Raw genomic sequence first — 25,922 nt, 5'->3', positions numbered from 1 at the left:
GTGTCTCCACACGGCCAAGTGCTTGAATCAGTCAAGTGTGACTCCGGGTATGTGTGTGTGTGTGTGTGTGTGTGTGTGTGTACGCGCGTGTGTGCCACCAGAGGAGGCAGCAGCAAGAGGCAGGAGCATCGATCCGAAGGAGACAGAGCGGGGAGGGGGACGCTGGGGGCAGACACCCTCCCTCCCGCGCGCGCGCGCGCCACACACACACACACACACACACACACACACCCCACACCACACACAGTCATGCACAAGCCATAGGGCCTCGCAGGAAGGGACCCGGCTCCGGGACCGGAGGTGCCGAGAGTGGCCGGGAGGAGGGGGCGAGGCAGCCGGGAGCCCTGGGTCTCGGTCCCAGGTCCGGGGGCCTGGCGTGCACACCAGCCTGGAGACACCCTCGCAGACACTCGTAGGCGCGCACGCGCACCCTCTCCCCTCCCCCTCGCCTCTCCTCCCGCCGCCTCCCGGCCGGACGATGGATCCCTGCAGATCCCGGGGCTGAGAGCACAGCGCAGCGCGCACCGCGCCGAGCCCGGGCGGACAGAGCCAAGGCGAGCGAGCGAGCGAGTGCGCGCGGGCGGGCGGGCGGACCGAGCCGAGCCGGGCCGGGCCGAGCGGGCCGCTCCCTGCAGGGCTCTGCGCGGCGTGCCGCGGCGGCCGCCGGCTCCCGCTCCGGGCCATGCGCCCCTCCGCGGCTCGGCGCTGAGCCCGCGGCCGGCCCCGTGCCCCAGGATTGCCGGGTTGCCGAAGCCCCTCAAGGTGGGTCTCTGATTCCCCTGCCTTTGGCTCACGAAGCCAGGACTTCGCTCCCTTCTCGCTTTCCCCAGCTCCTGGGGCGGCTTGGTGGATGGGGAGGGGGGCGGGGGCCGAATAGGGGATCTGGCTGCGTCGAGAAGCTGGGCTGGAGGAGTGGGGGTGTTGCGTCCGGGGCGGGGACAGCTCGCTGTCATAAGGAACCCCCCATGTATCCGCCGCGGGTGGCCCTCACCCCCCTCCCCAACCACACACACATACAGCCTGCGGGTTATGAGAACTAGAGGCTTCCGCAGGTGAGCACTCAGCCTGGGCCCCTACCCACCTCCCTGGGGGGTTTCTGGCCCAGGTTTAGCTCAGGAAGAAGCGGGGAGCCCAGCCCTGGGGACACCCTTGACCAGGAGCTTCTGACCCCGGGTTCAGCCCATCTGAGGGAGTCTTCATCTGAGGATGGGGTGGACATTCCTGTCCCAGAGTGACCCCACATCTGGAGGGAACTCCTGTGTCTGCCTGTGGGAACATTGGGACTTCCCTCTCGCCCTCGGATGACTATGTCTGCTGCCTCCCCTAGCCTGGGAAGCTTTCTCTGGGAGAACATTCTCCTGGCCTGAGCTGACCTCGAGCCCCCCCAAGGGCCCCCCCCTCGCCATTCACCCTCCCCACCCCCCAACCCCGGGCCCCAGCCCCTGCATTTGGAGGAACCCTCTGCTGGGAGTGTGTCCCTGGGCCAGCCCACCTCTGGGCTGGCACACCGGGGAGTCTACTGCCCCAGAGGCAGTGACCTCAGGCGACTGGAACTTCAGATGCACACATTTGGAGGGACCCTATATGTACTTTCATCCCAGGATAATGACAGATTCCCTCCCTGCCCTTCCCTCAGGATCCCCTTGGCCAGGATGGAACTGAAGGCTGAGGAGGAAGAGGTGGGTGGAGTCCAGCCGGTGAGCATCCAGGCCTTCGCCAGCAGCTCCACGCTGCATGGCCTGGCCCACATCTTCTCCTACGAGCGGCTGTCACTAAAGCGGGCGCTCTGGGCCCTGTGCTTCCTGGGCTCACTGGCTGTGCTGCTGTGTGTGTGCACGGAGCGTGTGCAGTACTACTTCAACTACCACCATGTCACCAAGCTCGACGAGGTGGCTGCCTCCCAGCTCACCTTTCCTGCCATCACGCTGTGCAACCTCAATGAGTTCCGGTTTAGCCAAGTCTCCAAGAATGACCTGTACCACGCTGGGGAGCTACTGGCCCTGCTCAACAACAGGTGGGTGGCTCCCACCCATCCCCCAGCCGGGCTCCTAGAGTTGCATGCATCCCAGCTCCCAGGCACCCATTCCCTAACTCCATAAAACCCAGACAGCCTCACCCTCCCATCCCCCTCAAACCTGCCACTCACTGCAAAGGAATTAGGGTACTGCTGAGCACTCAATTAAGGGCACCCAGTCTTGGATCCCAGCGTAGCCCAGCCCAGCCCTGCCCCTACCCAGCTGGAGCTGTGAGACATCAGCACCCTCTTTGGAGTGACCTTTCCCCACCTTTTTGCCACTACTTGATCTGCTCACTTAGGGGCTGGGGACCGACCATCTTTAACAGGTCGAGACTATAAAAGTCATAGCTCCAGCTTTGATCTCGCTGCTGCCCCACCCTTACCGCTGTGCTGAGATGCCCAGCCCCCCAGCAGCCACTACAGATCCTTCTGCCTTCTCAGATCCTACAAGGCAGGCCCTCTGGACACGCCCTGCTCTATTCTATGCCTATGCCCAGACCTACCCACAGGGCTGGATGCTGCCCTCCCCGCATTCCCTGGAGGGTGGGTATGGGACACTGGAGGCCAAACAGAGGCAGGAATCGAAAATCATGCTGATCCATGCGCGGATCACCCCCGGGCTCCAGGTATGAGATACCGGACACACAGATGGCAGATGAAAAGCAGCTGGAGATACTGCAGGACAAGGCCAACTTCCGCAGCTTCAAGCCCAAGCCCTTCAACATGCGCGAGTTCTACGACCGCGCGGGGCACGACATTCGAGACATGCTGCTCTCCTGCCAATTCCGGGGCGAGGTCTGCAGCGCAGAAGACTTCAAGGTGGTGAGTGAGTCCCCTCGTGCGGCGTGTGAGTCAGCCGGGCCCCCAGAGGAGGAGGAGGCTAGGAGCAGGCAGTCTTCTCATCCTGCTGGCTCCACTGGGAGAGGAAGCTATGTGTCCCTGGGGCTCGCAGGGGATTTTGTTCAGCATGGAGGTGCATTTGTTCTGTGTGAGGGCTGGAGCCTCAGCCTTGTGTCCACGCTATGGCAACAAAGAGAACCCCCAGTGCACAACACACACAGGCACACACACACAGCCTGGCATGGCCTTGGCCCCATCAAGCTTACCTTCTGCACCACAGGTGTCAGAGCTGGGGGTAGGGGCTGAGGACCCTCCCCTGGGAGCTGGAAAGAAATGCAGACTTTACCACCCCACCTCCTGAATCAGAATCTGCCTTTTAACAAGATCCCTAGGTGATTTGAATTCAAGTTTGAGAAGCACTGTGAAATATGAAAAGTGAGGGAAGCTTTCTCTTAAATGGCCAGACAGGTATTTCTCTCCGTGCCACTACACACACACACACACACACACACACACACACACCCCACACACACACATACACACACACACACCACATACACACACACACACACACACACACACATACACGTACACTGTCCAATTGGGTTACCCCCTTGCCATCAAGAGCCACCAGTGCTGCTCGGTCTGAGGAAGGAGAGATGATTTGGGCTACACAGTCATGGCTGAACAGCAAGCTCCCTTTGCTTCTTAAAATGGAGATGCCCCACAGGTGGGGCTGCCTCAAAGCCAGCACCCCAGAGAGGGTTAGGGGCACTCTCTCTACCGGGTGATCCTACAGGTTCCTGAGGGCATAGAATCAGAAAGAGGCTGGAAAGGGACCAGAGGACCTGGAGCCGTGTATGGAAAATAACACTGAATGAGAGGACGATGCTGGTAATTCTTCAGAACGCTTCCTAGACTCCTGCAATCCCCTAGATAAACAGTCATATTATCTCTATTTTATGAGTGCACAAACTGAGAGGGAGAATGAGCCGCCCCGAGCTCACATAGCTGGTTAGTTACAGATCCAGGATTAGAACGTGTCTCCTTAAGTCCCAATGCAGTGTGCTCTTTTTGTTAACACTGCTGACCCTGGAGCCAGCGTATCTATTTCCAATTCTGGTCACCGGTCTTTGAAAACCCAGCCTCCCCTAGGAGCCCCTTGCTCTCCACGCCTGCCCCCGATTCTCCACTCTCAGAACCTCCCCTTTCTCCCTGCCAGTTTTCTTCCCTACTTGCTTGCTTCCTCCTGGCATTATAGGAGCATGAACTGCATTTGTTTGTGTAGAAAGGTTGAGCCTGTAGAAAGGTCATGCTTGTTTTTTCTTGCTGAGGTTACATAAGATTCCCAATTTTTTTTAATGAAATTAAGTTTTTTTAAAAAAATATATATATGTTTTTACTTATTTTAGAGAGAGAGAAAGGGAGAGAGAGAGAGAGAACATCAATTGATTGATTTATCAGCTGCCTCTGCACGCCCCCTACCAGGGATAGGGTAATTGGCCCTGAAACTCAGGCATTTGTCCTAACCCAGAATCCAGTCGGAGTCCTCTTGGTGCATGGGTCGATGCTCAACTACTGAGCCACACCCACTAAGCAGACTTCCCAATCATTTAAAGCCCTGCTCTACAGACTGGTTTTATGAGCCTTTGTCAATCCTACCAGACAAAAGTTACATGATCATACAACTTGCTGAGCCAAGCTGATGGGGCGCTTAATGCGATGCAAGAACCACTTTCTTCCCTCTTTTCCTTCCTCAAAACAGGAGAGTCCTGTATTCCCCAGAGCCCTTGACCTAAGGGTTCCCAGGCTCACCAACTATGCTCCCAAGAGAATAGAACTGTTGGTGAAGGTGAAAGTGAAAGCCAAGGCCTTCCTCCCAACACACAAGCAGAAGGGACCACCAAGAAAGAGAAAAACCATTCCTCTGTGGATGGTTTGTAGTGTTGGAGGAGGGAGGGAATTGCTTGACTCAACCTGGAAAGATGCTAAGGTGTAACATGAGGGTAATTAGTCCATTAAAGAGTGTTCCGTTGCTCCATTCATCTCTCATGTCCAGAGAGATTCCAAGTGGTGATGCTAAGACATGTTTGGTTTATGGAAATGAAGATACTGGAATGTGATCATTCCATTGTGTCTGAGAGGACAATTCTGAGCTGTCAGGTGGAGAGATGATTGGTTCAGAAAGTTCTGGAGTAATCTGAGTTCTTCCTTTTGCTGGGAAGAGAGATACAGGCCCGGAGCTTGCAGGCACTTCTTGGTCTGGGTTGTCAGGCAAGATGAGGTTTTTGCTGTTTCTGAGCCCTCATCAAAGACCTGACCCTTAATCTGGCTGAACCCAAACCTCTCAGGCCCTTCTTCTACCCTCTCTGGTTGATCACACTGCCGGGTCCTTTCCATGTCAGGAACTCTACCACTTTTGCCCATTGGGATGCTCCTAATGTGAGAGTGTGTGTGAGGGTCTGTGAGAGTCTGTGAGAGTGTGTGTGAGGGTCTGTGAGGGTGTGTGTGAGAGTCTGTGAGGGTGTGTGTGAGGGTCTGTGAGAGTCTGTGAGAGTGTGTGTGAGGGTCTGTGAGGGTCTGTGAGGGTGTGTGTGAGAGTCTGTGAGGGTGTGTGTGAGGGTCTGTGAGGGTGTGTGTGTGTGAGGGTCTGTGAGGGTGTGTGTGTGTGAGGGTCTGTGAGAGTCTGTGAGGGTGTGTGTGAGGGTCTGTGAGGGTCTGTGAGGGTGTGTGTGAGAGTCTGTGAGGGTGTGTGTGAGGGTCTGTGAGGGTGTGTGTGTGTGAGGGTCTGTGAGGGTGTGTGTGTGTGAGGGTCTGTGAGAGTCTGTGAGGGTGTGTGTGAGGGTCTGTGAGGGTGTGTGTGTGTGAGGGTGTGTGTGAGAGTCTGTGAGGGTGTGTGTGAGGGTCTGTGAGGGTGTGTGTGTGTGAGGGTCTGTGAGAGTCTGTGAGGGTGTGTGTGAGGGTCTGTGAGAGTCTGTGAGAGTGTGTGTGAGGGTCTGTGAGGGTGTGTGTGAGGGTCTGTGAGAGTCTGTGAGAGTGTGTGTGAGGGTCTGTGAGGGTCTGTGAGAGGGTCTGTGAGAGTCTGTGAGGGTGTGTGTGAGGGTCTGTGAGAGTCTGTGAGAGTGTGTGTGTGTGAGGGTCTGTGAGAGTCTGTGAGAGTGTGTGTGAGGGTCTGTGAGGGTCTGTGAGAGGGTCTGTGAGAGTCTGTGAGGGTGTGTGTGAGGGTCTGTGAGGGTCTGTGAGAGTGTGTGTGTGTGAGGGTCTGTGAGAGTCTGTGAGGGTGTGTGAGAGGGTCTGTGAGGGTCTGTGAGAGTGTGTGTGAGGGTCTGTGAGGGTGTGTGTGAGGGTCTGTGAGGGTCTGTGAGGGTGTGTGTGAGGGTCTGTGAGGGTGTGTGTGTGTGAGGGTCTGTGAGAGTGTGTGTGAGGGTCTGTGAGGGTCTGTGAGTGTGTGTGTGTGTGAGGGTCTGTGAGGGTGAGGGTGTGTGTGAGGGTCTGTGAGGGTGTGTCTGTGTGAGGGTCTGTGAGAGTGTGTGTGAGGGTCTGTGAGGGTCTGTGAGGGTGTGTGTGTGTGAGGGTCTGTGAGGGTCTGTGAGGGTGTGTGTGAGGGTCTGTGAGGGTGTGTGTGTGTGAGGGTCTGCGAGAGTCTGTGAGGGTGTGTGTGAGGGTCTGTGAGGGTGTGTGTGTGTGAGGGTCTGTGAGAGTCTGTGAGGGTGTGTGTGAGGGTCTGTGAGAGTGTGTGTGAGGGTCTGTGAGGGTGTGTGTGTTGTGAGTCCATGTCTGACATCTCCCCGGTGGAGAAGGGTCTGGCACTCCTCCCTGGTTCTAAGGGGTGCAGAAACTCCTTGCCTGATGCTCTTCTCTCTCTCTCTCTCTCTCTCTCTCTCTCTCTCTCTCTCTCTCTCTCTCCCTCTCTCTCTCTCTCTTTGTTAATCCTCATTAGAGAAAGTGGAAGGGAGAGAGGGAGGGGGAGAAAGAGAAACATCTATGTGAGAGAGACACATAGATTGGTTGCTTCCCACACGTGCTCCTACTGGTGCCAGGGATCAAACCTGCAACCCAGGTATGCGCCTTTGACAGGGAATCAAACCCTTGACTCCTCTGTGGGTGTGCAGGCTAATGTTTTAACCACTGAACAACACCAGCCAGGACTCTACCTTCTCTCTTCTCTCCTGGTCTCATAGTGAACAGCTACCTTTTCATCCTTGCCGGTCTCTGCTAGACCAAAAGGCATGTATCTACGCATTAGGCAGATGTGACACTGACAGAAAACATCTGTATCGGGTTGAGCTTAGGGGAGACATTTTGGCACCTCTACCACCTCAAGAGCAGAGGTTCTTAACTGGGGGGTCCCAGCCCTGGCTCACCGTGTTTGCAAAATATAGTGTGCATGGACACCAGGTGAACTCCTTTGCAGGTTTCAAAGGGCAACCCTCATCCAATCTATAAGAGCTTGTATGTGAGGGTATGTGTGTGTGAGGGTCTGGGATGGTGTGTGTGTGAGAGTGTGTGTGAGGGTCTGTGAGAGTCTGTGAGGGTGTGTGTGTGAGTTAGTGTGAGGGTCTGTGAGGGTGTGTGTGTGTGTATCTGTGAGTGTGGGGGTCTGTGAGGGTGTGTGAAGGTGTGTGAGGGTGTGTGAGGGTGTGTGTGAGTGTGTGTATGTGAGGGTCTGTGAGGGTGTGTGTGTGTGTCTGTGAGTGTGAGGGTCTGTGAGGGTGTGTGAAGGTGTGTGAGGGTCTGTAAGGGTGTGTGTGAGTGTGTGTGAGTGTGTGGGGGGGTCTGTGAAGCTGTGTCTTCTCTGGAGGACGGTTGGGGGACCATAGGAATGGCACACTTTCAAACATCCCAGCTCAGACCAGGGGACAGACTGGTGGTCACAGTGTTTGACAGGTCCATCCCCAGCTGCGGCTGAGTCTGCTTGGGAGAGTGGGGTGATAATGGGGAACCTGGGCTAAATCGGGGAGGAACTGGTTGGAAACTCTTTGAGGCTGAAGAGGCAGAGGGCAATGGGGAGACATCCCCACAGCAGCCGGGTTGGGTCGGCAGGAGCTCTCTCCTGAGCTACCGAAAGAGCAACCAGAGACCCACCACAAGACCTCCTCCCCTTCGTGGTGGGGTGCTTGGTTGCCAGGGCAACAGGGGCTCCTCTCTCCCACCCACCTTGATGTTACCCAGGCCAAGGCAGGGCAGGGGTTCCATGGAGGGGGCCTGGGGGCGCAGCTGTCTGGCAGTGTCTGGGTTGGGGCTGGGGGGGAGTGAGCGCAGTCGCAGCTGGTGCCAGCCTCCAGCTGCACCTTATCTGTCCCTGGCATTGGGAGCGGCAATGTGGCTGGAATGCTGAACAGCACCAAGGGGAGGGGGCTGGCAGATGGTTGCCCAGTCTGCCCTATGCCACCCCCTCCGCCAGCTGAGACCCAGAGCCTCTGCCTGGGGGAGAGAGAAACGGAATTCATTTCTGGACCCTGGAACAGAGAGAAGGGAGGGCAGAGACTGGAAATCCTAGGGGTGGGTGTGTAGTGGGGATAGTATGCTCCCTCAGGAGGGGATGGAATTGGGGCACAAAGGATTGGGGACAGGAATCCATGAGGCTCCTCAGGGGCCCCCAGGACTCTGGAGGGGGGCCGGAATCCCCCAGAGGAGAGGTGGAGAGAAGAGGATGCACACAGAAATCCCCCTGGGGTCCTGGAGGAGGACGAATCTCCTGGAGCCCCTGTGGGGTGAGGTGCTGATAGAAGAGGTGGTGGAGGTGGGTGATTTGGGGACCCAGAGGGGAAGGAGAAGTCATCTTACAGCAAGCAGAGCTGGATCGCAGGTCCCAGGGAGAGCCAGGCCTAGCAAGGAGCTCCCTTATCCCCAGGGTTGGCTCTGCCTCTTCACTGACACCCCTCACCCTCACACACCCCAGCCCTTAGCAGCTCAGACCAGGAGTCCCTGGGAGGGCCCACCCTTACTACCTGGGTCTGCTCCCTCCAGCTAGGTAGGGAGTGGAGGGGCTGCTGAGGGGGAAGGCTGCTACACACAGAGAGAGAAAGGGGGAGGTCACGGGCAACTCCACCTAGAGGCCTGGCGGTCTTCATGGGCGACAGGGGGCTCTGACAGGGGAGCATGAGGGACAGGAGAGCCTGGAATGGAGAGGTTAACTTTGGAGGAGAGGCACTCCGGACCTAGGGGTTCTTGGAACTTCCTCCAGCCTTATCCTTCCCTTCTCTCCTTCCCTCCCTGAGTTGAGAAGAGACGAGTACAGTACAGCGTACAGCTAGTTGCAAGAATCCAGGGGACCCTAGATTTGGTCTCGGTCTCTCTCTCTCTCTCTCTCTCTCTCTCTCTCTCTCTCTCTCTCCTAACTTAGTTTCCTCTCTCACCTCTACCCTCCCCTAGCATTTCTGACTCCACCCCTCTCCCAGGCTACTGTCAGCTAAGAGGCTGCTCTAACTTAATTGATCTCCTGGCTGCCAGGTAAAGTAATAGGGAATTGATGTGAGTTACTGAGTGCCTCTGGGGGGCAGAGCAGGAAGGAGGGTGGTGGTTGGGGGGCAAAGGGGGTCAGGGGAAGCACCTCCAAGCGCCTTTCTCCTGCCCCAGCCTTTGGGCAACTGCAAGGTATGGCCCTGCTGCACCCGGTCCGTGTCCGGAAGCAGAGGGGAAGCCCACAGAGAGGGCGAGGGTTCTGTTGTGGGTGGGAGTTGCTTCTGAGCATGATTCAACTTTGTGGAAGACAGTTCTAATTCTGGGGGATGGTGAGGGAGGCTGGATATTAGGCAGGAGGTGTGTCAGTCTCCACTTGATTTATTCTGTGACAGAGCCCCTTCTGAGTGCCAGGCTCAAGCTGGGCGGTGGACAGGCAGAGCCTGTCCCTGCCCTCAGGGAGCTTGGAGTGAAGGGCAGTGCCCAGGCAGACTCAGAGCTGAGAGGGTGGGCAGCACTAGCAGATGCCTTGGGTGCAAGGAGCACCATGCCAGGGATGAAAGGATCCTCGACATCCAGGTGGAGACCTTCCAACCTTCCCAGCCCAGCTCAGCTTTTCAAAAACTCTGGGTTAGTAGAACGTGTGGTTTCTCCCCACGCCAACCCAGCTGATGGGCAGCCCAATCCTCCCCAGCAAGGGTCATTGCCCGCCTTTGCCGGGTCCCTTAGGCACAAGCCCTCCCTCGCTGTATGTCTGAGTGGCTGCTCCAGGAGCCTCTACCCTTCCAGTCAGGACCTGTGCATGGGGATTGTGGAAGGCAAACTGGGAAGCAGACCGCAAGAACGAGAAGTGGTACCTAGTTCGGGTGGAGAGTGAGGCTGGGTATTGGCATTCCTGGGTTATGTTTTGGGAATAGTTTCATATGCTCCGTTTCTGAGCTTCTGGGTCCAATTTCCTGTAGACTGTTAAATTATTCTTTGCCAAGGGGCAGCCCCTGCTTCAGCCTCTGGACTCTGGCTAAGCCCATGCCGGCCCATGTGTAGAATGGATGTGCAGTACCGACTGTCTTGGACACATGGAACAGACGTCGTCCTCATGGAAAATTTTTAAATGAGTATGAAACTACTGTGTATTCACCGTGAGGGCAAATTCCCTTAACAAAGCATAAGACAGAGATTCTGCTACCCCAGGCAGATCCCAAGGTGGGGGGGGGGGGGGCCAATCTGTGATTTTTCTGAACTCCTGTGAGTTCTTAGAAAGAAAATCCTTTCCCACCCCTCTCATTGCATCCTCTCAATGCCCCTGACAGTCCTGGGGGCCTGGGAGGTTGGGCTGTGTGTGTGTGTGTGTGTGTGTGTGTGTGTGTCCAATTGGTGTGTCGCATCATCGTGCCAGCCTGAGAACATCCCCAGGGGAGAGATCGCTGCAGTGGCCTTGACCATGGACAGCAGCCAACTCAGGCTCCCTGCATGTGTGCCCCAAGTGTGCAAGCACACATGTGCACCTCAGTGTGCATGTCTGAGTGGGAGACTGTGGGTGTAGATGAGGGTGTGAAGGGGATGTGTGTGCATGTGCACGGAGGCATGCAGCTCACTTTGCGTGGCTGCGGGAGGGAGCTCGTGTGTGGAAAAGCTCTGGTGGCATGCAGAGCACACACCAGCAAAATTAATCCTCTCTTTCCGCCTCACTTTGCAATGAACAGGTTCCCTTTGCTTTCGCTCATGCGACCCTCATAAACCTGGGAGGCGGGGACATTTTAATGCCTTCCTTTGAAAGATGAGGAAACTGAGGCTCAGAGGTGCCCGGTGCTTGCTCGCGGTCATGCAGCCAGTAAATGACAGAGTAGGACCTGGACGTCAGGTCTTCTAAGTCCAGGTTCCTGTGTGTGACTCCAGGAGTGAGCTCGGTGTGTGGTGAGAGGGCTCTGGCGCCTTGCCGGGCACCCGCTGTGAAGAAGCTGTGGTGAGGCCGGAAGGGGGAGGAAGGGTGCGAAGGAGAAGGGATCCCGGCCTCAAGGGGAGCACTCCCACTGCGTCTTTGGACTCCTCTGCCTTTTCCCTGCTCCATTGGGCCAGGCCCCACCTCAGACGCCCACCGGCCACGCCCCGGCTGCTCTCCTCAGGGCAGCTCCAGGGCAGCCAGGCTCTGCCAGAGGCAGGCACACAACAGACCAGCTTGAAGCGCGTTGTGTTCATGACCAACATCCTTAAATGGGCTGCAGTGCTGCCTGGCAGCCCCACTGTGCTGTCCCGGTCAGCTTGCTCTCCCCGGTGGTGACTGCAAACTTCTCGACTCTTCTCAAAAAGCCACCTTCCGGCCCCTCTCACCTTCAGCAGAAGCCCTTGGTTCCCGCTTCACCGAGATGATAGAAGCCTCTGACAAGGCCTTCTACCTTCTCTGGGAACCAGCCCCCAGAGGGAAGCATCCAGCTTATCTAGGCTGAAATCCCCACCAATTCTTTCCATCTGCTCTCCTTCTCCCTAAAGATGCTGCCTCGCCCTCCTCTCGGGTCAGTCTCTGCCTCTCCAGTGGAACTTTCCCATTGATAGTGAAACATGCTTACGATTCTCCCATCTTGAATTGTATAGCTATGACAGTTAACATTTATTGAGCACTTACCGTGCATCGGGCTTTAAGGTTAAGATAAAAACCGAATTACAGATGTCTGAACTCCACAGCCCCTTCTAACTCCCACATACACGATGTCTCTGCTTCCTTTCACAGGCAAAATTCTTAAAAGTGATGTATGTATTCCGCTGTCTTCATTTTTTCATCTCCAAGTCGCTCTCTAATCCACTCCAGGCTGCCTCTCTTCTGCCCCGGCACTTCACCAAAATGGCTCTAGCTAAGTGATCCTCATGTTGCCAAATCCCTCTTTTTTTCAACGGTTCTCCTTCCTGACAACCATACTCTCTCAGGCTTCCTCCTTTGTCTAGCCCAGTGGTTCTCAACTTTCTGGCCCTTTAAATACAGTTCCTCACGTTGTGACCCAACCATAAAATTATTTTTGTTGCTACTTCATAACTGTAATGTTGCTACTGTTATGAATCGTCATGTAAATATCTGATATGCAGGATGGTCTTAGGCGACCCCTGTGAAAGGGTCGTTCCACCGCCAAAGGGGTCGTGACCTACAGGTTGAGAACCGATGGTCTAGCCACTCCTTCTGTCTCTGCCAGTTCATTCTCCTGTTTGACCATTAAATGTTGGCACTACTCAAGTCTCAGGCCCAAGCCTTCCTCTTCTTTAAAATCATGAGGTGGCATGACTTAATGGTATCACGATGAATTTTTCATTAGTATATTTTTATGTTGCTGTATCTTACAATTTAGTATTTTACATATTTCATTGGTGTGTATTTACACAGGTTTAAAAGTGTAAAGCATTTCCAGCACCCCAGGAATTTCCTCCAGACCCTTCCCTAGTCAATGCTGCGGCATAAAAATTAACCTTTATTCTGACTGCTGTCCATACAGAGACGTTTCACCTGGTCTTGAACTTCCTAGAGTATATGTGTCCTTATACAGTGTATCACTCTTATGTCTGTTTTTTTTTTTCCTTTTATAATTGTGTCTGTGACATTCGGGGTCATTGTTGTGCGTTGCAGGAGTTCTTTTCCGTGCTCGTGTAGTATCTCATTATACAAATATACCACATTTTATTTTTTTAAATAAGTTTTTTTAAAATTGATTTCAGAGACAGAAAGGGATAGGGAGAGAGATAGAAACATCAATGATGAGAGAAAGTCATTGATCGCTGCCTCCTGCACGCCCCTACTGGGGGTTGAGCCCCAACCTGGGCATGTGCCTGATCGGGAATCAGACCCATGACCTCCTGGTTCATAGGTTGTTGCTCAACCACTGAGCCACACCCGTCAGGCATTCCTTCTTACTCTTTAGATTGCAGTTCAAACATCACTTCTTCAGAGAAACCTTACTTGATTACTTGTCTGGGTCAGATTCCTTATCATCCACCCTCATAAAATCAGTTTTTCATACACTTATCATAGTTTTTCATTCATATTCATTTTTGTGATTTAAAAAAACTGATGTCCGTCTCCCCCATTAGACAGTAAGCTCATTGGCGGCAGGATCCCGGTCCTTTATCTGTTCTCCCTGTGTCCTCAGCACACAGACACTCAGGAAATATTTGATGGGTAAGTGAAAGGACAGAAAAGGGATTTGGAGGAGAAGAACTTAATTCTAGTCTCAAGCCTTCTACTTGCTCTCCGTGAGACTTGACGAGGTCACTGTGCCCCACTTTCCTCATTTGTCAAGTGGGGGTGAAGTTACTCAACTTGCTTATTTCACTGGGTTCTGTAAGGATCCCATGAGCTATCATTTGAAAAGCATGAAACATTCCACAGATGTGAGGGTGACTGGGGTTCAGAGAGAGAGAGATAGAGAAAGGCAGACACCGCTGAGAGGGCATCACAGCTGAGGAGCGGAGGGCTCGGGGCTGGCGTGGGGAAGGGCCGCAGCCGTGGGCAGAGCGATCAGAATTGAGTGCTGTTCTGCATGTGTGTCTGCTTGGCCACTTCTCTGGGGCCCTCTGTGTACGCTCGGGGGTCTGTGAGTGCTGCTTGCCTCACCTCCCATTATTGTGAAAACATTGGATTTGTCTACTGGAACGAGCTAAGATAGGAGAGCATGTTAGAAGATGGACGGGGAAGTGCAGTTGGGTGCGTGTTACGTTTGTTGTCTGCAAGAGGGCTGTGTGTCCACATGTAGAGAAGTGTGGGTGTGCGCAGTGGGTCTTTGTAGTGGTGTGGGGAAGCAGTGTCCTGCCATGCCAGATAGGCTGTCCTCGGAAGCTGCTGTGTGTGCACCCCTTTCTCCCTGATGAGGCCCCCACACTGGAAGATTCCCCTGCCTTAGTTGCCTCCTTTTGGAAGTCCAATCTACTTCCCCTGCCAGGACTTCGGAAGGCGGGAACACTGCCCTCTAGTGGGTGTGGAGCATGCGGCCAGCCCAAGCCTCCTCCAGCCCAAGGCTGGAACCCACCTCTGAAACCCAGCCTGAGGACATGCAAAGTCCCACAGCTGAGGTCTGGCGGGCAGGGTGAAAATGCGCAGGGGGCAGGAAACAGAGAGGAAGCCCGTGACTGCCTACAGAAGCATGAGGACAACAGCTGGAGGTGAGGGCCTTTCCTCATCTCTTATCTCTGGTTGCCCAGCGTGGTCCTGGTCTTTCCCGGTTCCTGTTTCTCCACTTGGTCCTTGGGTCCTGCTTTCGTTCTCATAGTCCCTGTCCTCAAGGAGCTGCTGGTCCCTACTCATGCCTGACGGGCCTTGAGCAGAACGGACCTTCTAGTCTGTTCCCTGGGTGGGCACTGACTATGCCCTGTGGAGCCAGGGAAGGCTTCTTGGAGGAGGTAATGTATGAGGAGGGTCTTGAAAGATGAGTAGTTCTTCAGATGGAGTCCAGAGAAGGCATGGGACTATGGGTAAGCCTGGTGTGTCTGCAGAATGGGAGAAGGGCATGGTGGCTGGACAGTGGACTGGGGTGAAGGGGAGGTGAGGATGGAAGGTAAATTGCAAAGGCCTATGGGGTTGGGTTGACTTTTACCAAGAGGCACTGAGGAATGAGAGAAGGTCTTTAAGCAGGAGACTGGTCAGAATTACATAGCACGGACTGAAAATGGGGAGACACTGCAGGGCTGGGGGGAGGGGGGGGCGGGAAGACCCATTGAAAGGCTGTTGTTTGGGCAAAAGAAGAGGAGGCCAGTCTGAGGGCGGACGGGTGGAGAGGGGCCAGATCTCAAAGGCCGCTCTTCTCTGGGGCCTCTGTGTCCCTGGCAGCAAAGCGGAGGCTAAAGGTCCCACATCAGTCAGTTCTGCTGGAACTTGGCACTCTGCCTTCTATACCCAACACACTCCAGGGTCTCTGCATGCAAATGGAGAAGGGAAGATGTGTGGGAGCAGGGAGGGAAGGAGAGGAGGGGGAAGGGAACGAGGCCTGGGGCTGTGGGTTGGTTAAGGAGAGGTAAGGCCCAAGTAGACTTGTCCAGCCCCCACTGCTCCTCCTCCGGCCCTGCAGAGGAAGGGTTAATATGCGTCACCTCCCTCCCTCCCCTCCTCAGGTCACCTTCTAGGCCCTGGAGACTTGGCTGGTGGCTCAAGTTCCTCAACCAGTGGCCCTGAGTAATCAGAGCCCACAGAGGGGCCGGGGGCCTGGGGGAAGGGAATGAGAAATTGGGGGTCACGGGGGCCTTAGAGACGGAGGGGCTGGGTGGATCTGTGAGGCTGAGGGTTGGGGGGATACCCAGGTTGGTTCCCAACACTCCCCACCTGACCCAGGACCCAGTCCCTGCTCCGATCTCAGTTTCTTCCACCCACCAGAAGAGAATTCCTAGAACTCCTCTCCTGGACTGTTGGGCGGTGGGCAAGCTGGGAGGGGGAGGGGTGATCCATTAGGAAGCTTTTCAGCTGCAAGAGATGGGGTCCCTCCCCCTAGTGCTGGGAACTGGCCGTAAATGAGTCTGTGGTCAGTGAGAGACCTGTGCTAATGGAACCTGGGCTGCCCCCCAAGCCACAGAGGGAACGGGAGAGGGGAAATCAGCATCGGGGAGGTGCTGACCTGAGGCCGAGATGGGGAGGGAGCTGAGCGGAGGAGAAATGGGGTCAGGGACTGGCTGGAGGGAGATGGGGAAGTCAAGGGAGTGTGACTGCAGGAGAATTGGGGGTTCAGGAAATAACTGAAAGAAAATGGGGGTCAGGACAGTGATGGAAAGGAAACAGAGGATCCAAAGGAATAAGTAGAAGAGAACTGGACTGGGGTATAATGGTGTATTGGGAGAATTGGGGAATCAATGAAATAATTGGGGGGATTGTGAGTCAGGGGGAACTGGAGAGGAATTAGAGGTCTGAGAGAGTGCCCAGAGGGTGTGGGGGCTCAGATATGCCAGAGGCCTGGCTGGAACCGGGGGAGGGGGGGGGGAGGGGGGGGCGAGGAGAGAGGGAGAGGACCCTGAATTGGGGTGGGAAGGCTGAGGGGACGCTGAGGAGCAGATTGGAGGATGAGAGGGAGCTTGAAAGTGTGTGTGTGTGTGTGTGTGTGTGAGAGAGAGAGAGAGAGAGAGAGAGAGAGAGAGAGAGAGAGAGAGAGACACGGGAGGAGCAGGGACTTTTGCTGGCTTGGCAGAGAGCAAGGAACTATCTAGGATCTAGGTCCCGTCTCATCTGGAGAGGTGGGTACCAGGAGCCCCTAGGATTCCCCAGATTTCCATTCTGTCTTCAACCCTCTCCTTCCTGCTGGAGCTGGTGATAAAAAAAAGAAAAAGGGGCTCCAGGCCCCCTCCTCTCCATCAGCCTCCCTTTCACTCTGCCTTCAATTATTCATCAGCCCAGACACCCGCCCTCCCTGGCAGGGCAGGCTGAGCCTCTCTCCATGCCCCGCCCCAGCTCAGCCACACTGCCACACAGGCCTGATGAGGAAGGAAGGACACGGCTGGGGCCAGCCCTTGGCGAGACCTGGCAGGAGGGCTGGTGGCTGGCCCTGCCAGACCCTGCCTGGGGCCACATCTCCTTCACCTTTCTCCTGCCAATCCCCTGGTGCCAGGCAGCCCCTGGTGAAGATGCCAATCCAGATCTTCTGCTCCGTGTCATTCTCCTCTGGAAAGGAGGCCCCCGGGCCCTCAGGAGATGGTCAGGGTCCCCAGCAGCAGCAGCAGCAGCAGCGAGACAGCTCAGAATCAGAAGAAGAGGAAGAAGAGAAGGAAAAGGAGGCCCCCAGGAAGGAGGCCAGAGACGGGGACCTGCCCGAGGATCTGGTGGCCTTTGCCAGCAGCTGCACCCTCCACGGCCCCAACCACATATTTGTGGAAGGGGGTCCGGGGCCGAGGCAAGCCCTGTGGGCGGTGGCCTTTGTCCTGGCACTGGGGGCCTTCCTGTGCCAGGTAGGAGACCGAGTTGCCTATTACCTCAGCTACCCGCACGTGACCCTGCTGGACGAGGTGGCCACCTCGGAGCTGGCCTTCCCAGCGGTCACCCTCTGCAACACCAATGCCGTGCGGCTGTCCCAGCTCAGCTACCCTGACCTGCTCTACCTGGCCCCTATGCTGGGGATGGACGAAAGTGACGACCCTGGGGTGCCCCTGGCCCCCCCAGGGCCCGAGGCCTTCTCTGGGGAGCCTTTTAACCTGCACCGCTTCTACAATCGCTCCTGCCACCGGCTGGAGGACATGCTGCTCTATTGCTCCTACTGTGGGGGGCCCTGCGGCCCTCACAACTTCTCAGTGGTGAGTGGGGACCCGTGCCCGGCGTGGCACCCCGAGAGTGTCTGCCACGGCGCACCCTAAACCTCACTTTCTGGGGCTGGGGCTGGAGGGTCCTGCTCCTCCCCCACCTCACCTGGACCCCCCCCACACACACCCCCCCGTGACATGTCTCAGAGAGGCCTGGCCAGGGCTCACCCAGGAGCCCCAGGGTCTGGAGCTGGGCTTCTGATCTCAGTGCCGCTGTTCCTGTTAAAATATTAAAGTGTATCGTGCTAGTCGGTAATTAGTTGCTGCCCAGCAGGTGGGTGCCTGGGCCAGGCAGTACCAATTGTGACTCTCCTTCCCGGACTGCAGCTGGGGCAGGCCCACTGGTTTCTGGAGGTGGAAGAGTGTGGAAGGGAGGTGGAGTGTGGGGACAGCCCTCATCTCCGCCCCACCACACCCTCACCCGCAGCTCCCACGGCGGGGGCTTCACTGCATCCTCCCTTGGTCTCCCTGTGTTCCTCCTACAGTGTGTGTGTGTGTGTGTGTGCGCGCGCATGCGCGTGTGTGTGTGTGAGTGTGTGCGTGTGTGTGTGCGCGCATGCGTGTGTGTGTGTGTGTGAGTGCGTGTGTGTGTGTGTGAGTGTGTGCGCGCGTGCGTGTGTGTGAGAGTGTGTGTGTGTCAGTGTGTGCGTGTGTGTGAGTGTGAGAGTGAGAGTGTGTGTGTGAGGGTGTGTGTGTGTGTGCGTGTGTGAGTGTGTGTATGTGTGTGAGAGTGTGTGTGTGAGTATGTGTGTGTGTATGTGTGTGAGAGTGTGTGTGAGTGTGTGCGTGTGTGTGTGTGAGAGTGTGTGTGCGTGTGAGTGTGAGTGTGAGAGAGAGTGTGTGTGTGTGAGGGTGTGTGAGTGTGCGCGCGCACATGTGTGAGAGAGTGTGTGTGCGTGCGTGTGTGTGTGTGAGTGTGTGCGTGTGAGTGTGTGTGTATGTGTGTGAGTGTGTGTGTGTGTGTGTATATGTGTGAGAGTGTGTGTGTGAGAGTGTGTGTGCGTGTGTGAGTGTGTGTATGTGTGTGAGAGTGTGTGTGTGTGAGTATGTGTGTGTGTGAGTGTGTATGTGTGTGAGTGTGTGTGTGCGCGCGCGTGTGTGAGAGTGTGTGTGCGTGTGTGCATGTGTGAGTGTGAGTGTGTATGTGTATGTGAGAGTGTGTGAGTATGTGCGTGTGTGTATGCGTGCGTGTTATTCTGAGGGAGAAATAAATCCCTCCCACCCCACCCCCAGCTCTAAGTGGCCAGGGACCCTCTTCCCAGGGAAGCCTTCATTGGGAGAATCGACCTCCTTGCCATTCTGGGGTGTAAGGCCTTCCCTGCGGAGGACACCCATCTTCTCCCCAGTTCAGCTTCCAGTTCTGTCTGACCAGGTGCCCGCCCTCCCCACACACCTCGGTCCCCAGCCTCCTTCCTCGTGCGGGAGCAGGTGGGTGTCAGCGTGCCAGTGCATCGCAGAGGGCTGCAGACTGAGTCGTCTGCTGGGCCTCACACAGCCAGGACATAGCAACACGGGACAAGGAAGGGATCAACTTGGGATCCTGCCTCTGAACCCGAGGGTAGAACAGACACTTCCCACCCAGAACCACGAGATGGCAGCAGCAGCCCACCAGCCAGCGGCACAGCTCTCTGAGCCAGGCCAGGAGGGACCAGCGCGCCTCAGCCCCTGGGAGCTCCGCACATCCCCAGGTGGAGGGCAGGCGTGGTGTGTCCTGCCTGAATGCCACGAAACCCAGTCATGGGCTGGAGGGATTAGGAGCTGTCAGAGTTCTCTCTCTACCTCATCGTGGGGCCTCGCTCCCCAGATGGGGGACAGCATGTTTTCTTTTCTGGAGCGGGGAGAAGGAGGTTGTTCTAGGAAGGCTGAGGGGGCAAGGACCCTGCTCCTAGCAGCGCCCGGGCCCTGCCGCTCCAGTCTGGCCAGGCACTCGTCTCTCTCGTCCTCTGGGCGGTGCCCGGACTCACCTAAGACTCGCGCCCACTCACCCCATTTGAGGGAACCTGGAGGCTCAGGGAAGCCGGGGAGAAAGGGCCATAGAGCATTGGTTCCCTCCTCTCTGCTCCTGGGGGTGGAGTGGAGAGACGGTCCCTGGCCGAGATCTGTCCGGAGGCCCTGACAGTCCTGCAGGCGCATTGCCAAACGTGCCAGGCCCTGGCTGCTCGGTGCTGAGAGAAGAGCTGCTGGTGCTTGGTGAGCCCGGTCCTGGGCATGGCCACGGGGTTTATTTTCAGGTTCTGGTGATAACGGGACAATGAGGGACGCAGGGGCGAATGGCCTGAGGAAACGAAAAGCCTTTCTTGGTTTGGAGGAGGGTCTTGGGGAGAGGGGCCCTCAGAGGGCTGGGGTGGGGGCCCAGGGTGCGGCCGTGGTGGGATCCTGGTGTGGGAGGTGTCTGCGTCAGGGTCCCAGCAGGAATAAGATGGCCACTCAGATGGTTTGATTGAAGAGGACTGAAGGAGGCCTGTTTACAGAGCGTGGGGCAGAGTTAAGGAAACCAACCAGGGGCCTGAGGCCCCCGCAGCCATGGGACATGGTCACACGCAGGCGGAAGGAGCGCAGGCGGCAACGGGCTGTGCAGGGGGTCCTCAGGCAGGACCGTCACGGAGGGCCAGCCGCTGCCAGAACCTCAGCTGCGTGAGGGGTGGGGAAGGAAAGGTGCCCCGTCTCTCCCTCCTTCTGCCCCCTGGTCTCTTACTGATGCCACCCATTGGCCAAACCCAACCCAGAAACCTGTCCAGGTAGCAGAGGAGCCCCCACAGGGCTCAGCTTTCCAGTGCACACAGCAGGGCAAAGGAGGGCAGAGAATGGGTGGGAACAAAGGCAGATGGCAAATGGGCTGCGCAGGAGGAATCAGTCCGGAAGGGCACTGCGATTCCGTCAGCTGGGGGCAGTTGGAGACGGCCCTGGGGGACAGGGGGTGTGGGCGGGGTCTCAGCTCTTCACCTGCCCCTGTCAGGTCTTCACACGATATGGAAAGTGCTACACGTTCAACTCTGGCCGAGACGGGCGTCCGCCACTGAAGACCATGAAGGGAGGGACGGGCAATGGACTGGAGATCATGCTAGACATCCAGCAGGACGAGTACCTGCCTGTGTGGGGGGAGACTGGTATGTCACCCCTTGGGGGCCCCTCCCCACGGTTCCAGGCCTCAGCCTCTGCCCGGGGGACTCCAGGGCTCCACTGTGGGACCCTAGACAGGCCCTGGGCTCCTCCCTTCCTCCCAGCACCTCCCCATCTCCTTCTCCGACGCCACCTGACTGACTGCCACACTCACGTTTCTCCAGCTCCCCCTTCCTGGCTCAGTTGCTCTCCAAGGTAACCAGCCACCCCTCTCCATCAGTGGCTGCCACTCGCTCTATAAATAACTCCCTCTCTTGGGCTGCCTGTTGTCTGTCTGGTCTCAGGGGCCTTGGGGCAGAGAGAGATGGGGGAGAAGGGAGAAAAGGGCGGGGGGAGAAGCGGAGAGCATCTGAGAAAGAACTGGAAACACCAATGTGCATAGCCGAAGCCAGGTAAGAAAGAAGCGTGCAGGGTGCAGTCCTCAGGGCAGCACGGGGCTGGTGAAGCCACAAGGAAGCTAGGGGCGGGCGGGGGTCCCCTAAACGGAGCCCCCAGTCCCAGTGTGTGCTGTGCCTATTCCCGGAGAGGCAGGGTGGCCCAGCCCTGGAGGAGGTTAGGGACTCAGAAGCCTCCTCTACACCCTCCCCCCTCATTCCCATAGATGAGACGTCCTTCGAAGCTGGCATCAAAGTGCAGATCCACAGTCAGGATGAACCTCCCTTCATCGACCAGCTGGGCTTTGGCGTGGCCCCAGGGTTCCAGACCTTTGTGGCCTGCCAGGAGCAGAGGGTGAGAGGCCACAGGAGGACGGTCCCGGGTGGGGTGCTCAGCATGGAGCGGTGGGCCATCACTAACAGGAGGGACAGCTGAGCGAGAGCCTGGGTAGCGATCTGACTCGTGAGAAGCAGGAATGAGCTGATAAACTGGGATGCTCTCTAAGCTCTAAGACGCTCAGAGGCTGCAGAGGGAGAGGGGCAGGACGCCTGAGTTCTGCATCCTGTTAGAGAAGCCCATCACGGTGACTGGGGGAGAAGTCTCCACACCCCCCAGCTCCCCGGCTCTCCCAGCAGCTCATCTACCTGCCCCCGCCCTGGGGCACCTGCAAAGCTGTTACCATGGACTCGGATTTCTTCGACTCCTACAGCATTACCGCCTGCCGCATCGACTGTGAGACCCGCTACCTGGTGGAGAACTGTAACTGCCGCATGGTGCACATGCCAGGTCAGGCCCCGAAGCTCCCAACACAGTCCCGGGGCCCCTCAGCCGACCCTGCCCCCCTCCAGCTCCCCGTGCATATCAACCTCCTACCGCCACGGAAGGAAGACCAGCTGGCTTCTCCCTCCCCCAGTCCCTGCCCTCATTCTCATCGATGAGACGTCCATTCCACACCCATGTGTCTCTGTACCATATCTCCTGCCTGTTCCCGTGGGGATGGATGGGTGGGAAGGGTCCAGGAGGAGTGGACTGTGGGGTGAGTCACCTCCAGGACAGACTGGGGGTAGCTAGTCTCACCCTCGCCTTCTCTCCCAGCTTCTAGACCTTTGTTACAACCACTGTCACGGAGCCCTTTAATGTTCATCCTACACCACTGTCTTTCTCCTCTGTAGGGGACGCCCCCTACTGCACTCCAGAGCAGTACAAGGAGTGTGCGGATCCTGCTCTGGGTGAGCGCCCCGCCCCCGCCCGGGGCAGTCCGGGGGAGGGAAGGAGGGACTGCCAGCCATGGCACAGGGGTTTCAGACCAAGCTCCCAGAAACTTCAAATAACTCCTGGATCAGGCTTCGCCTGGACTCCCCTGTGTCTGACGTTAGCAAGGCCGGGAATTGCATCTCTAAAGGCCCCTGTGAAAAATGGACCAGGGTCACCTGGGAGGGGAGGGGCCCTCCCTCTCCTTAGCAGCTCAGCTGGTTGACTCCCAAGGTCTCTGAGGGAATGAGACACAGGACTAGGAAACACCCTTGGGAGGCTGGTGCGGGCGGGCTCAGGGCCGAGGTGAAGGGCAGGTCAGAAAGAGAAGGGGTCTGGGTTCCTTTGGGCAAGGCCAGGATGTGCATGCGGGAAGGTGCTGGCCGAAAAGGCACCACTCAACTGGCGCCTCTCACCTGGCTGGGCACAGACTTCCTGGTGGAGAAGGACCAGGAGTACTGTGTGTGTGAAATGCCCTGCAATCTGACCCGCTATGCCAAGGAGCTGTCCATGGTCAAGATCCCCAGCAAAGCATCCGCCAAATACCTGGCCAAGAAGTTCAACAAGTCTGAGCAGTACATAGGGTAAGGGCGCTGGCTATGCAGGGTGGGGGCCCTTGGGCTGGGACCTGGGGGGGTGTCAGCCGGCTTTGGTGGGGGCCAGCAGACAGGAGGAAAGATCACGTCGGAACAAGCAGGGGAAGTGCCTCTCTCTTTCTCCTTCCTCCTCACCTCATCCTCTGTTTCCGGGGTCACCTCGCCCTTGCTAGTGTGTGGAGCCTCTTTTTGTATGTGCCATCACATGTAATCCTCACCACGACCCTAACAGGCAGGTACCCCATCAGCATCTCATTTGACGGCTATGGAGACAGACTCAGAGGATAACTTACGGAAGTTACCTAGCCAGTAAGGGACCGGGATGTGACTTGAACCGAGGTCTCCTCCCCCAACCCCTCTGCAGGGAGAACATCCTGGTGCTGGACATTTTCTTTGAAGTCCTCAACTATGAGACCATTGAACAGAAGAAGGCCTATGAGATTGCAGGGCTCCTGGGTGAGCTGCTGATGGCGCCTGTCCCCTTCCCATGTCACGGGCATGGTGTGACGCCCTCCCACCCAGAGCAGGCTGCTCACCTCTGTCCCATGAGCTCTTCCTCCTCAACCATCCCCCGGGGCCTTTCCCCAAATGTTGTCATCTTGGCGGAGGGAGGGGGCCGAGCCTTCTCTTAGGGCAAATAGGAAGAGATCGGCCTGGGCATGAATGGGGAACTATTTCCTACACCCTTGAAAATTTGCCTAGAGAGTAAGCGTGTTGGGGTATTTTATAAACAATTATTTTTTTCTGAATAACACCTATTCATTTTAAGAAAAGTAGGAAAAAAAACACAGAAAGGCCTGGAGGAGAACATGAAGACCCCATCAGAATCACTCTGTGCTCCTCCTGCGCAAAGGCTATCCATCCTTCCGCACTTTTGACTTGCCTGCCCGTCCCGGTGGGCTCTGCGGCTCCCATGGTGCATGACCCTACTGACCTCCCTGTGCCCCCCTGCAGGTGACATTGGGGGCCAGATGGGGCTGTTCATTGGCGCCAGCATCCTCACGGTGCTGGAGCTCTTTGACTACGCCTATGAGGTAAGCAGGGGGGGGGGGCGTGCCAGGGCAGGGGCCATGGAAGGAGCGGGGTTCCAGGCCACCCACACACCCACTCACCACCCACATGTCTCAGGTCATTAAGCACAAGTTGTGCAGACGAGGCAAGTGCCAGAAGGAGGCCAAACGGAGCAGCGCAGACAAGGGTGTGGCCCTCAGCCTGGATGACGTCAAAAGACACGTGAGGGAGCCAGAGATGGGTGCCCCCCCCACCCCGCCCCTTCCCCCTCACCCCTGGACCACCCCTTGCTACCTTTTCTCCTTTGCCTCCCCCATGCCCTGGTGCCATCTGTCGATAACCAGTCCCTGTCCTGTGCCGTTCCCCCAGAACCCGTGTGAGAGCCTGCGGGGCCATCCTGCTGGGATGACGTATGCTGCCAACATCCTACCTCACCATCCGGCCCGAGGCACTTTTGAGGACTTTACCTGCTGAGCCCTACAGGCCACTGTACCAAAGGCCTAGATGAGGAGGGCTAGAAGAGCAAGGGGGGCCCCAAGTGCCCCCCCACATCTGCCCTGGGGACACCCTCCCCCTCCCAAGGCAGCCCCCCACTCCTGGGCAGTCCTTTCCTCTTGTCTGTGGTGAGGAAGGAGTCCTGACCATAGAGTACTCTCCCTGTCTCTATCCTATTCTTTTTATTTTTAACAAAACTAATCTAAAAAAGAAACTAAAAAGAGAGAACTGGGCAAGTGACCTCAGGCTGCCCCTCTCTGCTCCATGCTGCCTCCCCCAGCTCCCAGCCTGAATTCTGTCTGTCTGGCTATCTGTCATCTGAGTGTCCACCTACATTCTGCTGCCACCAGTCACCAAAGCCCCCTCCTAGTGGGGGGGGGGGGGTGGAGGGGATCATTCAGATCTGGAATTTGGCCCTAAACCAGAGAATGTACCTGGAAGGGGAGGGATAGTGGTGGGGGGGGGGGGCTTCCCCAGCCTTAAGAGACCCTCTCAGCCCAGGGGCCACCTCCCAATCGCAAGTCTCCAGGCAGGAACTAAGCCCCGCCCCCCACCCCACACATACACCATGTGAAGTCACTAGGGAGGTAGGGGTAGGGATCCCCTGAAGAAGTGGAGATGGGGACAAGATGTGGCCCTGGTGCTGTAGGCCACATCCTGATACCTACAAGTTCACCCCCACCCAGAGCTGCTGGAGAGAAATCCCAAGAGGCAGCCTCTTCTACTGTCCCATAAAAGATCCAGCTGGTTGGCTTCCAGCTCAGAGAGGGGGCACTGGTCCCGCTCCCAGGGGCCCCTGCGGAGGGCCACATCCATAAATTTTCTTATGGAATTCTCCCACATCCTCTTTCCCAACTTCATTTGCTTCTCTCAACAACCTCATCTGCATTTTCTATTTCTATATGATACAGACTCTATATTGCTATATCTCTGTATATACTTTCCCCTAACTCTGTCTGTCTCTGCCCCATCCCCTCTTGTCTCTAAGAACCATCCTCCCACCCCAAGTACCCCTTCCCATGTTTCTGCTCCCTCCCTGGTCTCTGAATGCCTTCACCTGTATAAAGAGTTGGACTCTCTCCCCTGGTGTCTGTACTGTGTACACACATCCCTCTGAGAAGCACAAGGAGACGACACGCGCATTGTAACCTTCGCACTGTCTCGGTGGCGACATAAAGGAAGCTGTGAATCACAAGCTCTGCCTCTTTCTGGCCTCACCCTCTCCCCCGAACCCGGGCATTCTCTATCCTCCCTGTAGCCTTAACGTTCCCTCCCCTGCTCCTCCCACCCCAGCGTCCTCTGTAAGGCTGCCTGTGGCCTCCCAAGGGAAGGAACGGATACGGAGACAGCCCCCACCCAGGGGATGGAGATCTGCTCTGCACACCAAGCCCAGGGCTTCAAAGACAGAGGGGGCTCTGGATCAGTGGCGCCTGCTGGAGCAGTGGGGTGCTGACGGGCAGGGCTGAGGTCTTCCCTCAGTGGCCTTTCCCTCCTTCTTGGGCCCAGTCCCCTTTCCTCATCTGACACCCAAACCCATCACTTACATTTTCTGGTGAGGTCTGGTTTGGGAG

The 25,922-nt window shown here is 56.7% G+C and overlaps 1 protein-coding gene across 2 annotated transcripts; it reads left to right on the top strand.

Moving 5' to 3' along the window:
* Window positions 1-208: 208 nt before the first annotated feature.
* On the top strand, window positions 209-25,860 carry ASIC1 (acid sensing ion channel subunit 1). 2 transcript variants are annotated; one of them, XM_036298033.1, is made up of 12 exons: window positions 209-762; window positions 1,637-2,014; window positions 2,644-2,839; window positions 20,460-20,610; window positions 21,225-21,352; window positions 21,634-21,784; window positions 22,171-22,227; window positions 22,680-22,833; window positions 23,210-23,301; window positions 23,800-23,879; window positions 23,974-24,078; window positions 24,226-25,860. In XM_036298033.1, the coding sequence occupies exons 2-12, from the start codon at window positions 1,653-1,655 to the stop codon at window positions 24,328-24,330; spliced, it is 1,581 nt and encodes a 526-aa protein (XP_036153926.1). In that variant the 5' UTR covers window positions 209-762; window positions 1,637-1,652; the 3' UTR covers window positions 24,331-25,860. The 2 variants fall into 2 exon arrangements, with proteins under 2 accessions (XP_036153926.1, XP_036153927.1); XM_036298034.1 differs by lacking the exons at window positions 209-762; window positions 1,637-2,014; window positions 2,644-2,839 and adding an exon at window positions 16,820-17,497.
* Window positions 25,861-25,922: the final 62 nt, after the last annotated feature.

Source organism: Myotis myotis, unplaced genomic scaffold (assembly GCF_014108235.1).
Source record: "Myotis myotis isolate mMyoMyo1 unplaced genomic scaffold, mMyoMyo1.p scaffold_m19_p_3, whole genome shotgun sequence".
In the NCBI taxonomy this organism is placed as follows: Eukaryota; Metazoa; Chordata; class Mammalia; order Chiroptera; family Vespertilionidae; genus Myotis; species Myotis myotis.
The sequence above is the reverse complement of the archived record's forward strand: the minus strand, read 5'-3'. Positions and strand labels throughout refer to the sequence as shown.

Coding starts and splice junctions, on each gene's coding strand:
- ASIC1 (XM_036298034.1), top strand. CDS start 16,835: ATGCCAATCCAGATCTTCTGCTCCGTGTCATTCTCCTCTGGAAAGGAG. Junction 17,498..20,459: donor GCCCTCACAACTTCTCAGTG/GTGAGTGGGGAC, acceptor TGCCCCTGTCAG/GTCTTCACACGATATGGAAA. Junction 20,611..21,224: donor GCCTGTGTGGGGGGAGACTG/GTATGTCACCCC, acceptor TCATTCCCATAG/ATGAGACGTCCTTCGAAGCT.